Source organism: Leiobunum rupestre, chromosome 1 (assembly GCF_980474605.1).
Source record: "Leiobunum rupestre chromosome 1, qqLeiRupe1.1.hap1, whole genome shotgun sequence".
Classification (NCBI taxonomy): Eukaryota; Metazoa; Arthropoda; class Arachnida; order Opiliones; family Sclerosomatidae; genus Leiobunum; species Leiobunum rupestre.
Genome location: NC_143384.1, coordinates 7,181,342 through 7,193,470, shown reverse-complemented (window position 1 = coordinate 7,193,470; position 12,129 = coordinate 7,181,342). Strand labels below are relative to the sequence as shown.

General features: G+C 35.0%; 1 protein-coding gene across 1 annotated transcript; it reads right to left on the bottom strand.

Moving 5' to 3' along the window:
- Positions 1 to 4,086: 4,086 nt before the first annotated feature.
- Positions 4,087 to 10,819, bottom strand: LOC149960523 (caspase-7-like). The gene is made up of 6 exons (XM_090180365.1): positions 10,702 to 10,819; positions 10,009 to 10,068; positions 9,242 to 9,318; positions 5,948 to 6,115; positions 5,171 to 5,387; positions 4,087 to 4,418 (listed from the first exon to the last, which is right to left on the bottom strand). The coding sequence occupies exons 1-6, from the start codon at positions 10,817 to 10,819 to the stop codon at positions 4,087 to 4,089; spliced, it is 972 nt and encodes a 323-aa protein (XP_090036491.1).
- Positions 10,820 to 12,129: the final 1,310 nt, after the last annotated feature.

Below are 12,129 nucleotides of genomic sequence, written 5' to 3'. Positions count from 1 at the left end.
TATTTTAAACGGAACCAATTAAACGTTACTACTATAGATGAGACATCTATGGCGGATGTATTAGACCTTATATTTCTAAAATATAATAATGGAAGGCAATTGTCACATTTTATATACAAGGTGTTTCAAAAAAGTATGCAAAAATTTCAGAAGTTGTAGAGGGTGAATTGAGAAGTATGCCTGTGTTTTCCCATTTTCCAACGATGAGTTAAAAGAGCGCCAGAGAGCTTCAAAGGGTGGCCTACTAGCCTCTGGAAGTCTACTGCAACAAGAACAAGACCAAGCAGCAGGGAAATGCGATTTCAGGGGTACGATGAATTTGCAAATGCGTGGGAATTGGGAAAAATAACAAAAAACAACTGAGTAAATAAGAAATGTGCAATGAGTTAGATTAAACACAGAAGAACAAAGTAGAAAAACATGTTTTTGGTACAAGTTACAATAAATTTATGAAATCGCGGTCCATCACGATTTTAAGTACTGTTTAAGTTTCCTTTTTACGCTGGTTACCTCGATTTGTGTACAAAGTCCATTTTACCTATCACACGAACCCAAACCTTAATCATCGCATTTCCCTGCTTCTTGGTTTTGCACTTGTTGCAGTCTACTTCTAGGGGCTAGTAGGCCACACTTTAAAGCTCTCTGGCGCTCTTTTAACTAATCTTAGGAAAATGTTAAAAAAACAGGCATACTATTCAACTCACCCCTACAACTCCTTTAAAGTTTTCGATAACCTTTTAAAACACCCTGTATATGGTTTTATTCCTTGAAAAATAAGACTTCCAGCTTAATAGTTCGAGCCTTTAAGGATAATTTTAAAGAAAGGGTGCCTTTTAAGAAATGTACCGATGCTGGCTCAGAGTTTCAAAACACCCCTTTAAGGTTCTTTTAAAGAAATATAACGTACATCCTTATTTTGTTTACTCGGCCAAAAAAACTGCCATGATTGGGAAATGTTTAAGGAAGATTAAAATATTATTTATTTATATCTAATTGCACGAGCTTAAAATTCTAAAGCTAAGTCTTCCACTGATATTGCAACCAAGAATTTTAATAAGTACAACGAGTCGAAATTCTTTTATAAAGTGTATGGATTGAATAAATGAATATTTTTTGGCCAATTCCTTTTCTTACAGGAAGGATCAGAGCTGCCAGACTATTTTTTAAATATAATATTTATATAATGTTATAAAGGGGGCCTTCAACCAGAGGAAATTATTAAAATTGGCACATGATCAACCACGGTGATTAATCAACCGTCGATAGCCAGGCGCTACATACCATATTAATTGGTTGGTGTTAATAAATAAGACAGTAGCTGGCTGGAACTTCAACAAAAACGAGTAGAGGATTTGTAGAATGGTTAAAAAATAACTTTTATTTTACAATATTAATATAAACGGTGAACCATGTCAATTGCTTCCACAGATTGACCGAATTACAAAATGTTAAAAACACAGTTTATATATGATATAAATGCGCCATAAAAACCAGATGGAACGGAACTCAAGATTACACGATAACGACGTCCTTTTATATTACATTATTTCCAACAGTCCCCTTTAAGGTTTAAGGTCTTGTTTCTTCCAAAGTGAACAACCGGATACCAAGAGCTTGAAAACAGGATTGATGCTTAGCTTATCAGCGGGAATTTCCTCAGTTGCCATGTACAGGATATTGAACAATCCTTTCTGAGAGGAATCCCGTATGAAATGGTGCCGGATATCAAGGTGTTTTGTTATGGCATGGAAAACAGGATTTCGCACCAGTTTCTGAGCTCCTTGATTGTCGTTGTATACCACAATCGTCTCAATTGGAAAACGAAGCTCGCTCAGGAAACCACACATAAAGATTGCTTTTTTGCCACATCGGATACATCCATGTACTCAGCTTCAGTACTGGATAAAGCGATGGTGCGTTGCTTTCTTGATTCCCAGAAAATGGCGGCTCCACTCAGTTTGAAAATGTATCCAGTGCATTATTTTCGGCCTTTGATAGCACCCCCCACACACTGCGTCAACGAATCCTTCGGTTTCCAATTCAGTCTTCCTGAATTCAAAGCCATGATTGAGAGAACCCTTTAAAAAGCCCAATGTTTCTGGTCATAGCTTCTTTAATTTGACTTCGGATGCGGAATGAATAAGCAGGATCTGGACGTGTCGAAACTGCCAAGTACATCAAGGAACCAACCAATGATTAATACGGGAAACGCTTCATATCCTCAGGAGAATGATTCTCTGTAGCTTGTTGTTTCCATCCATTGGTGTGATGACCGCCTTGAAGTCCTGCATGCTGAAACGAATCAGGACGTCGTCTCCGTACTTTGTCTGAGTGACTCGAATAGTATTCTTCTCGAGATCTTGATGAAATTCCATAGCCAGACAGTAATGGGTCCTGCCCAGGTCCTTTATCTCAAAGCATCTTCCCAATTCCCCATTAACCATATTCATCTAGCTTAGGTTGTTACAAGCGAGTATCAAATCATCAACGTAAACTGATATTATCCGGATATCGTCGTCTCTTCTTACCTGTTTCTGATCAAATTACCCAACTCATTGAATGCCTCATTTTGGAATACGAACAGAATCCCTCCAGGACAAAATTCCCCCATTCCAATTGATTGTTCGGACAAAATCCTCTCATTAATTTCACTTTTCGGACAAAATCCCCCCAAAACGGCGGATCGTTTTTGGAGAATTTTCATCAATTTCTACCGATTTTATGTTTCTATCGCCACATACTAACGGGATCAAAGGTAAAAATATGGGTTTTGGGTGGAGAGTAAATTTATTAAAATTTAGATACATTATTTACTAGAGAAAGTTATGTTTCTATCGGTTGGGTTGCGTGGGTTAGGTTGAGTTGGATTGGGTTAATTTGGGTTGGGTTGGGTTATGTTGGGTTGGGTTATGTTAGGTTGGGTAAGGTTAGATTTGGTCAGGTTGGGTTGGGTTGGGTTCAAAAGCGATCTACTGTTTACATACCCTGGCTGGGGAGAAAGCTAAAACCTTTTTATTTACTCTATTTTACTTATATTTATATACGCATTGTTTTGAATGTTATGTCTCGATGCTCCAATATAATTTAAATTTAAAAATTAGGCCAAAACTTTAAAATCCATTTGGAACTGGGGGTATTTTGTCTTTTACTGAGAGGAATTTTGTCTTTTACGTGGGGGGGTTTAGTCTTAAAAAACCACAACGGGGGAATAATGTCCCGGGGGGATTTTATCCAAGATCCCCTAATATTACCTATTACCTTGTATACAAAGTTCTGGAATAAAATCCATTGAATGGGTTATAACTTGTTTTTATTGCGCATTGCCTACTGTAGGAATGCGGGAGGGTAAAAAATCCAAACTCTAGAAAATATAGCAGATCATACTTAGCCATCAACCGACGGCATTTAGTCTAAAGTCAGATAAAAGACTGCCAACTCTAGATTACGTAAATGAGAAAAAATCAAAATGCCCACCAACTAAATGTTAGATATGTATAAAGAAAAATGGCTGCCAAACAAACAATAGGTTTACGGGAAAGCAGTCTTTACATAGCTTTCAAATATCACGAGACAATGTTATCATGATAGTCGCCAGAAGCGGCATATTTACACTACCTCTTATCAACTTTCTGATTGAAACTGAAATTTTTCCAAACCCCAAAAAAAGGTTCGATTTTCATGAAATTTATTAATTGAAATGATTTGCTAAGAGTTGTTGTACCCTTCGCAGTTAGCCTTTCTAATATTGACACTAAGCAGACAAAATCAACCAAGCATTTCGAAACCGAAGTTAAAAAAAGTTACAACTGAACACCATAAATAATTTAAAAATGATTTTTTTCTTGTGTTTTTCATTCATTGGGATACGTTGCAAATAGTTTACGATAGAAAATATCTAGGCTTGGTTTTTTTTATTTCCAAAGTTTATGGCAATCGTGTCAATAGCTACATGTATACATTCAAAGCCGCTTTTCTAAAATTTTACAATTGCCCTAACCATTAATTTTATTTGCTACAAAAATCGTTTAAATGTTTACTTTTATTATCTGCAAAGGTTTGATTTAACATTCATAATTTTCTAAATAATCAAGGGTTAAAGAAAAGCTTTTTGTTAAATCCGTTCGAAGTGTAAGAAGTTACTTGAGTTTCGGAATCAGAATATTTGTAAAAATAATTTCGAACCCTCTTGTCGACTTCGTTGAGTATTTCGATCAAGTCTTTCGTAGAGGCGAACTCAACTAGGCAATCCCGAAGAATTTGAATGTAGTAACTTCCCATTATTTCGTCTTCTTCGTCGTCGTGGTTTATGTATGAAATGTAGCCCTTGACTGTCGAAAAAGATAGAAAGATGTCGCATATTTCAGGTTGAATGGGTTGGTCTTCGGCCATATCTGCTTTCATTTTTTTTTCTTTATCGTCTGTAGGAAAGTATCGTTTTGCTATCAGAGTTCAAATAAAGATAGTCTGCTAAACATGAACATGAGCAATTGATAGTGGCCTGGACGGTCGCTATAGTTACCATGTAATCATAAGTAATTAAGCGATCCTGATAACGAAAGCACACAATAAGAGTACGTTTAATGTACAACCTTCAAACTGCCACTTCCTATATGAGATCTAACACTACTCCGCTAGGTAAGTACCCAATGTAAAACCTTAGGCCTGAATTAGCTATCTGGCATTATCACTGCTTTTAGATTATGTGGCCGGGTAACAATGCGTAAGAGGGTGGTGGCAAGTCCTCCATACCACGTGAGCCAACAGCTCCTTACATTAACTATTCATTTTAACAAGTTTTTATGAAAAGGGGAAAACGAATAACTTGCCAACTCTAATATGCGGAATGAGTTCTTCCGAGTTTTATCGCAGTGCCAAAACGTGAAATCGATCCCGATTCCTCTTGCTGCCAACCACTCCGCTACCCATAGAATACATTATTTACGTTACCATAAGCGGTACAGTTAATAAATAGAAAAAATATATCATATTTAAAAAATTACGTTTACTAGGTTTTGCCATGAAACATTTGAAATTATTTAAATATTCAGCCGGGTTGTAATTTTTGTCCGAAGTTAAACCATAAATTAACTGAACTATGTAAACTATGTGCGTATATAAGAGAAAATAGAAAACATTTGCGAAAGTAATATAAAGGATTTAAAGACAGTACCCTTTCGACACATTTCGAAGAAGAAAATTTTCGGCTTTCCCAACAGACTCGGACATTTTGTGCTAGTGAAACTCTCGTAGATATCTTTGACTGGTAACTCCTCGTAGTCAATTCCTAATGGCCCATTGTTTTCGCCATGCGACAATATTATAACCACAAAAGCGTCGAATTTATCATAGTTTTCTTTTGAGTATGACTCCAATAGATTTTGCATACCCTAATATAAAAATCAATTTAGTATCATATTTAAATTTTAATTTTAATATTAATGAAGGCAAATCAAATCAAAATTATTATTTGATTAGAACAATACAAATTGTGCCGATATTTTTCACTTTAGAATTTCGTTTTTAATTACTTGCACGTTGAAATATGATATTGATTTATTAGATCAAGAATAAAAGGCTCTAAGTATCCGGATATTTGGGATATTTGAATTGTATTCCCTCAAAGTATTTCTGTTTAAAGTTAACTTCAGTAAAAATAAAATGAAAACATTGGTGACGTTTTCCTGTCCATTTTGAATCACATGAACAAAAAAATCGCCATATAACCAAGAAAGTTTGGTTTTAATTGGATATTACTTTTGAATCACACTTTTGCATGTTAACTCGAGCATGTTTTCTAGAAAATTATTATCATAAAAAATGTTCTGTCAGGCCAAAAACCTTGACAATGGGCTACCACGAAGTTCAGGTTTAAAAAGCCACCGAAACGTAACTAGGCTTCTGAACTTTTCAACTGCGTACTTATAAAGACTTCTTAAATTATTTCTACCTCTTTGGTACAATCATTCTTAACTTCCACTGTAAAATGAAGCTGTGTGAATACGTTTTTTAATGCTCCCACGTCATATTTTGATCCCAATATCACGTCTCCATCTACAAAATTGACGTTGTTGATTATCAGGCATTTCCCTCTCGGATTCGTATCCATACGATAGACCTATAGAAAAATTATCAACTTTTATTACGTAAAAATAAGAAATAGCTTCGTAAAATATTTTCTGAACATTTCGTTATTATCAATTAAAATTGGTATTATCTGCTTGATATGACGGAGCTAAGGCATCACCAATTCAGGTTCGATCAGTAAAAAGCGCAACAAGCGGCCCGTATTAAATGAAGAAGACCCACAATTATAATATCTATACACGTATATTACAAAGCCTTTGTGTCGTACTGGGTAAGCAAGAACCCATAGACGTACTAAGAACACGTTATCATATCTTTAGCCTGTCGTGGAGCCTCCTAATCTATATTTTCAAAAGAGGCCCCGCCTTTTTATATTTTCCGCCTGTAGTAACTTAAGTAACCCAAAAATTAAGCGGTCTAAGAACTACTTAAACTAATTAAAAACCTACTTAAAACCACTTAAAACCAACTCTAATTTCGCTTAATGGAGGACACCTAAAGCCAACTTAATGTAGTGTTCGTACGGGGTCCAAATAAAGTAAGGGTCGGGGTCGGGGTCGGGGTGGGTCTAACCCCGCGAAAAACAAGTCGGGGTCGGGGTCGGGGATGGAAAATTCTTTGTATTTATTAAGAATAGAAAAATTATAAAAATACCCCAATTTTACTGGTTAAGATTAGATAGTGTATCTTGTGTAAGCCAGCCTCTGAGCGTAGGGACTATTAGTAATAGTCTTAGTTAGAGGTCGGCGGAACAAATAAATTAACAGCAAAAATTTCAATTAATCATTAAAATTAGTATTATTTGTTTTATACGAATAAATTATACGAATAAACAACGATTTAACATGCAAAATTAATCATTTTTTTCGAATATTTCTGAATAATTCTCGGTTATGGATAAATATAAACAATCGTATAATTTCTTATTCAAACGCCGTCCTCTAGTCTTAGTCGATAGCTACGCCGTAAAATTTTCGTTTTGAAAACGAAAACATTTGAGAGAGTTGGCCGTTTTCGATCTATCGAAATCTGGCAGCCTTGCCTGCCTTTCGGCCTCTATCTCCACACCGAAAATGGCCAACGATTACGCCGCCGAAAATATTTTACAAAACTTACGGCGGCATTTTTTACCGTTATTTTGTATTATCGACTAAGACTATAGTAAAAATAGATAAGATAGGTAGATTTTAAAATAGAGGTCTATAGCTTAGGCGTTGTAATTGTTTAAATTAGTGGTTTTATAAATTCACAAGTTCTTTCAGGCCTCCCAGAGTTCCTATAATTCCTATAAGCTCCTATAATTTCCTATTTTCTCAAAATTGTTCCTATAAATTCCTATTTTTTCGAAATTTTCTAGTTTTTCTATAGCTATATCCAGAAATTCTTATAATTTTAAAAATAATTTATAAGAAAACAGCCTTAACGTTTGGGAAAAAATTAACTTCTAAACAGAGCTTAGCTCTGGCTTAGGTGCGGTGTTCCCGAAAACTTCAACGGTTGGGCTCCCAGAGTTACTATAATTTCCTATAATTTCAATATACTCCTATAATTTCCTATTTTCTCAAAATTGTTCCTATAAATTCCTATATTTAGCTAATATGTTCCTATAAATTCCTATTTTTTGGCTAAAAATGTTCCTATAAATTCCTATATTTTCTATGAAATTTCCTATAATTCCTATAATATTTAAAAAAAATATCGCTGGGAGCCCTGTTCTTTACAAACGTTGTAACTCCACACTCCTTAGCTAAGGCTGAGAGAGCCCGAAACAACGGCAATTATGATACTAAAACTTAAAATTGACTCAAGTCGGAGTCGAGCGTGAGCTACGTCAGCGGCATCGGTCATTCGGATCAATCTATTGTCGCCCACGAAAAAAGGGAGAGAAGGAACGTATCTATTTTATATTTTTAGGATTTAGCGGGGTGCGTCGGCGTGAAAATTTAAAATTACACTAAGAAAACATAACCCCGAAAAATGGAAAACCCCGACTTGATTTGCGATAGTCGGGGTCGGGGTCGGGGTTAGGGTCGGGGACAAAAGTCAGGGATCCTCTTCTTTCGGGGTCGGGGTCGGGGTCCCCGTACGAACACTATCTTAAAGTAAACTTAAAAATAATATGTAATTTTCTGTATATGTAAGGGCTCACGCCTTCTTGTTAGAAGTAACAAAAGTGGAAGAAGACTCAATAGCTCCGCCTCTTTTAAAAAAAATCGATTAGGAGACGATCCAGCAAAATTTCCTTTCCTCTGTTCTTGGTACGTCTATGGGTTCTTGGTGTAAGTAATTATCGAGAGCCCCAGGAATTAAGTTAGTGTAATTGACGTGAGTTTTGTGAAAAGCCCTTTAATTAAAATGATCCAGCAATAGTAAAGACAATAATCATAAACGCAAAATTTAACCATGGTTAATTTAAACTAGTAAATAGTAAGTAATATACTATAGAGACAGATACTTCATGGTTTAAAATAAACTTTTATTAAAAAGAATATTGGGGAAGCTTTTCGAGTCCACTCGCTCCTTTTCAACCCAGATAGAAATGGCGAAAAATCCAAATACAAACAGATAGCAAAATCAGCGTACAATTATTTTTGTTGAACGCGCTCTTCCGAGTGGGCTCGAAAAGCTTCCCCAATATTATTTTTAATAAAAGTTCATTTAAAACCATGAAGTATCTGTCTCCATAGTATATTACTTACTATTTACTAGTAAAGACAATAATGCTATTAATTTAGCCAACAAAGACTAAAACGAGTTTTGTCCCAATAATGTGATTTAGAATGATATCATACTTTTACTCAATCTAAACTAACATAAAAACGAAGAAAAGGTAGCAAATTCTGACTTCAGGCAATTCCATTGACAAATATATTGTATACTTAGCGGTTTTCTTGAATATTCTTTGCGCCATATTTTCGTCTAGAGAAAGCGGCTGGGGAATTATTTTAAGTTAACAAGAATATTAAATTTAGCCTTCACTTTCTTTTAATAATTTGTGTAGAAGGGTTTGATAATAAAGGCTTGTGAAATCCTTAAATAATTCTTGTTGCAAAAGTTTAAACCCTAAATTTCATGAGGGTTAAATGTAACTCTAAAACACAATGCTTCTTGAAAATTTTCGTTTTGCTATTTAAAGAGAAACCTGTAACTTGCGCACCTCGTCTTTTGAAAAAGTTTTCTGGTAAGAAGATTTTGCTCGTTTAATTCTTTTGTCTTCTACCCAGACATGGTCACCTAAAATATTAAAAAGCAAATAGCAAATTATGAGGCGTTAGAACGTTTGTGAAAATTTTGGTAGTAACACTTCTTTTTTCTCTGCAGAAATCTGTTCAGTGATCGAACATTCTTGAAAAACATGTGCGGGATTCGCTGATACAATGGGTTTCTTTAATTGGGAGAAGTGCGTGGTGTATCTTTGAAAAGGACTTTACTTGTTTAAAATAATCTTTGAGATTTGTTTTTGTGGATTTCTGATTTATTTCAATAATTTTGTAGTTAGTTAATGTTTACCAGGTTACGTCGATTTTTTCCGAAATCTTACTTTGTTTAAAAAATGTGAAATCATTGCAGTATTATTTTGTGGATTTAAATTTGTAAGTGGATTTCAGCAATGTTAATTTAAGGTTTTAAGAAAAACGAGATTTTTAAACAAACCATTGATGTCCTTCACAGAATATGTGAATTTATGGAAATGTATGCAGAATTTTAGATTATTCTATATTGCTGAAAATTTTGTTAACTTTAAAATGAAAATAATAACGAAATTATTTGGTGTAATTTGGATTTTTCTTAGGATGTCCGACCCTCATAACGTACCTGAAAATAATTGAGGCACAGAAATAGTCATTGAATTTATTGGTTAACGATTAAAATTGAAACCATATAAAAATTAGGTAAAAAGTAAATAGGTTCTAAATTGGTTACTTTTAAACGTTTTCACTTCTCCGTGAGTTTTCACTGGTCTTTTTATTTTCGTGTTTAATTCTAGAAATTGAAAATGCAATTTTAGTAAAGAACTGCTACATTTAAATTTCCTTAAATCAAACAGTGTCATAAATGTTACAACCAAAATGCGAAGTAAATTAAGATTTTAAACCTGGCAATGGAACGTGTTAGTAGAACGTAAATAGGGTGGCTTCTTTGAGCAATGTGTGCATTTTAAGGTGGGCATGACCTTTAAGGGTAGCCCAAGCGTATTGTCAAAGAATGTTTCCCACCCCTAAAATAGGATTCTTTTGGAAATTTCGAGAACAGGTTGAATGCTAAATGAATGATTATAAACTTGTAAATCTTCCGCTACATCAACAATCAAATGAGTACGTATAAAGCATGTTTTAAAAAGGCAACAATTTTGAATTGGTTGCCTTTACACGTATTCACTTCTTTCAGAATTTCTATTGCCCCTTTAGTTTCAGTATTTTTTATAGAAATTTTAAACGAAATTGTAGCTAAGAAAATAGGCCTTTCAGTTTATTGCAAAAGATCTTTTTAAATATACAAATGTCACATTCCAAAGACATTCCGATATATTTGCGAATGATTGGGTATAACATTTTAGATTTTTATCAGAGCTTAACGCTGACGAAAATTTGATAAGGTAAATTTTCAGACACTTACCTTCATTGGTAGCTTTCTCTATGTTTCCGCCGTCTTCGATACACTGAAAATATAATGGAAAAATTAATTTGCAATCGTTAATAACAGAAGAAATATTATTTTCTTTGAAGTCAGTCATAGCTAGGAGCAACAAACACAGCACACCACACAAGCAGAAAGTAACCCGTCCAAAGTCGTGCATTTTCTTGTGTACAGGTTTAATTGGTTAGACGCTCTAGCCCCTGCTGCCGTCGGAAGGGGAAAATTACGAAATTGTCTTCCCCCTTTCCGTTAAACGTTCATCGTAAAGGTTCATCCAATGATATTTGTACACAACACCGCGTTATCGTGTTTAGAGGTTAGCTGCGTTCACCTTGTGTTTGTTGCTCCTAGGCCATAGTAACAATTAAAAATCCTGCAGTTTTGTTTATATCTGAGCCTTAAGTACTAATATTAACCGATGTTGCCTCATCAGGACTCTAAGGATTAGGCTTATGGGTCCCGTTTGATTCCAGAAGTTAATCCCTGAATATTCTATTACTCTAATGGCGGGTTTAATGACACCTGGCCGTAGGTTTGAACTTTATAAAGGTCCTCCCTTACCTCGCTATCTTTTTTCAAGTTCCGTAAGTTTAATCCCACCCTCTGTCTATTTACTAATCCGCCTTCTCCATACGTCAAAGCGTCGTGTTATTTTCAACTATCGTTATGACTTAAGGGACGTCCGATTTTAGATGAAAGGAGGACATTAATTTTAACCCATTAACTTTAATCTATTTAACTTCTGGGGGAGAAGTGAAGTAAATATTATAAAGTTTTACTAGATGGGAATTTGCCGTCCATATAAAACGTTCGACAGATTTTACGGTATAATAAATTTAGATATTGCTTTCATTACCTCCGTCATTCAAAACAAAGTTATTTCGCATATAACGATGTGTAGTGTATGTATTTTTAAATGGATTTCAAATTCTCAAAATGACAATTTTTCTTCAAATGGTGTGAATTACTTACTCAGTGGGTATTATTTTTATAGAAATGTACATTAAATATAAATCTTACGTTTCCATATCTCGTAGATGCATCAACTGGACCTAAAATTCACAAAAAAAAACGTTTGTTAAGTTATAATAATAACAATAAACAGATAGGCCTAACCACCTTAGGCCTTAGTCGTCAAGCGACTTATAAATCTATTAATTCAGGTGGACGGGCTACATTGCGTAGGAAAGTGGTGGCAAACGCTGCATGCCACGCGAGCCAACAGCTCCCTACACTAACTATTACCATTAACCACAACATGTTTTAATGGAAGGGGAAACCGAAGAACCAGTGGGGAGAGAACTTACAAACTCAATGCAGAAGGAGTTGTTCCGAGTATTTCACCTAGTGCCACAAGCTGGGATCGAGGCGAAAGTGCTTACCACTCCGCCACCCCACCTCAATTAC